The sequence below is a fragment of the Hipposideros armiger genome, unplaced genomic scaffold (genome assembly GCF_001890085.2).
Source record: "Hipposideros armiger isolate ML-2016 unplaced genomic scaffold, ASM189008v1 scaffold_28, whole genome shotgun sequence".
NCBI classification, from domain to species: Eukaryota; Metazoa; Chordata; class Mammalia; order Chiroptera; family Hipposideridae; genus Hipposideros; species Hipposideros armiger.
The window spans coordinates 2,244,195-2,245,500 of NW_017731378.1; the positions used below are offsets into that span (position 1 = coordinate 2,244,195).

At 38.8% G+C, this 1,306-nt stretch overlaps 1 protein-coding gene across 2 annotated transcripts in view; it reads right to left on the minus strand.

Moving 5' to 3' along the window:
• Positions 1-1,306, minus strand: part of CPN1 (carboxypeptidase N subunit 1) — a 29,443-nt gene that overhangs the window by 16,681 nt on the left and 11,456 nt on the right. For both annotated transcript variants that reach the window (XM_019636255.1, XM_019636253.1), the window contains exon 3: positions 147-302. In XM_019636255.1, coding sequence (XP_019491800.1) covers positions 147-302 — 156 coding nt within the window. The remainder of the gene's footprint in view (positions 1-146; positions 303-1,306) is intronic.

Sequence of the window (1,306 nt, forward strand, 5' to 3'; positions counted from 1 at the left end):
TTAAAAAAAAAAAGATAGTTATTGTTGCTCTAGACACATTAACACAGAGTTGAGTTATGGTTAATTCCTGCTTGTTTAGTTGATGTAAAGATTGCTAAAAGAAATTGCTGATTTACATACTTCTGTACACAAATTTCTTCTCATACCTGACTTTTCCAGTTGTCTGGAAGGGGCAAGTGGTGGTTGGGGCCTCCATGCTTCTCATTGTAGTAGATGTAGGTATTGAGATCCGGAAAGTTGCGGTTCAGGTCCACTCCATTTGCGTTGTTCCTGCCAACCAGATACCCAGAAATATCTGGGCTCTAGGGGGGAAATGGAGAGACGAGAAATGAAGGTTTCAGCCTGAATCCTATGTTTGAAGAACACTGTATCATTCTTTTTAGATATTAGCTTAATCTATCAAATGATATAGTATTTTCCTCTTTAACTTATCCCAAGTCCCAGTGGCATGGTTCAAGTTTTCCTGTAGATCACTGCAGGTAGAGTTCCCAGGAGAAGCTCTAACAAGAGTAGGGTGTTTCAGGATAATGGAAACTCCTATTTTTTTAAACAACTTTATTGGGATATAATATACCATAAAATTCACCTGTTTTAAGTGTAAAATTCAATGAATTTTAGGATGCTTACAGAGTTGTACAGCCATCACCACAATCTAATTTAGGAACATTTCTATCACCCTAAAAAGAAACCTCATTGCCCATTTACAGTCACTCCTCATTTTAACTCCAGCCCTAGGTAATCACTTTTTCTCTATAGGTTTGCTTTTTCTGGACATTCACATACATGGGATCATACAGTATGTGTTTGGCTTTTTTCATTAGACAATGTTTTTGAGGTTCCTCTCTGTTGTAGCATGTATCAGTACTGCATTCCTTTTTATTGATGAATAGTTTCCTTACGCAAATTTACCACATTTAGTTTATCCATTTACCAATTAATAGACTGTATTAGTTTCCTAGGGCTGCCGTAACAAATTACCATAAACCTGGTGGGTAATAACAAGAGAAATTTGTTCTCTCACAGTTCTGGAGGCTGGACGTCTGAAATCAAAGCGTTGGCAGGGCCGTGCTCGCTAAAGCTCCTTGGGGGAGGATCCTTCTCTGTCTCTTCTAGCTTCTGGTGGTTACCAGCAACCCTTGGTGTTCCCTAGCTTGTAGATGAAGCATTTCAATTTCTGCTTCCATCTTCCCATGACCTCTCCCCCATCCGTTTGTGTCTCTGTACAAATTTCTTTCTTCGTATAAGGACACCAGTCATATTTGATTTAGGGTCCATCCTAATCCAGTATGACTTTATCTTAACTTGA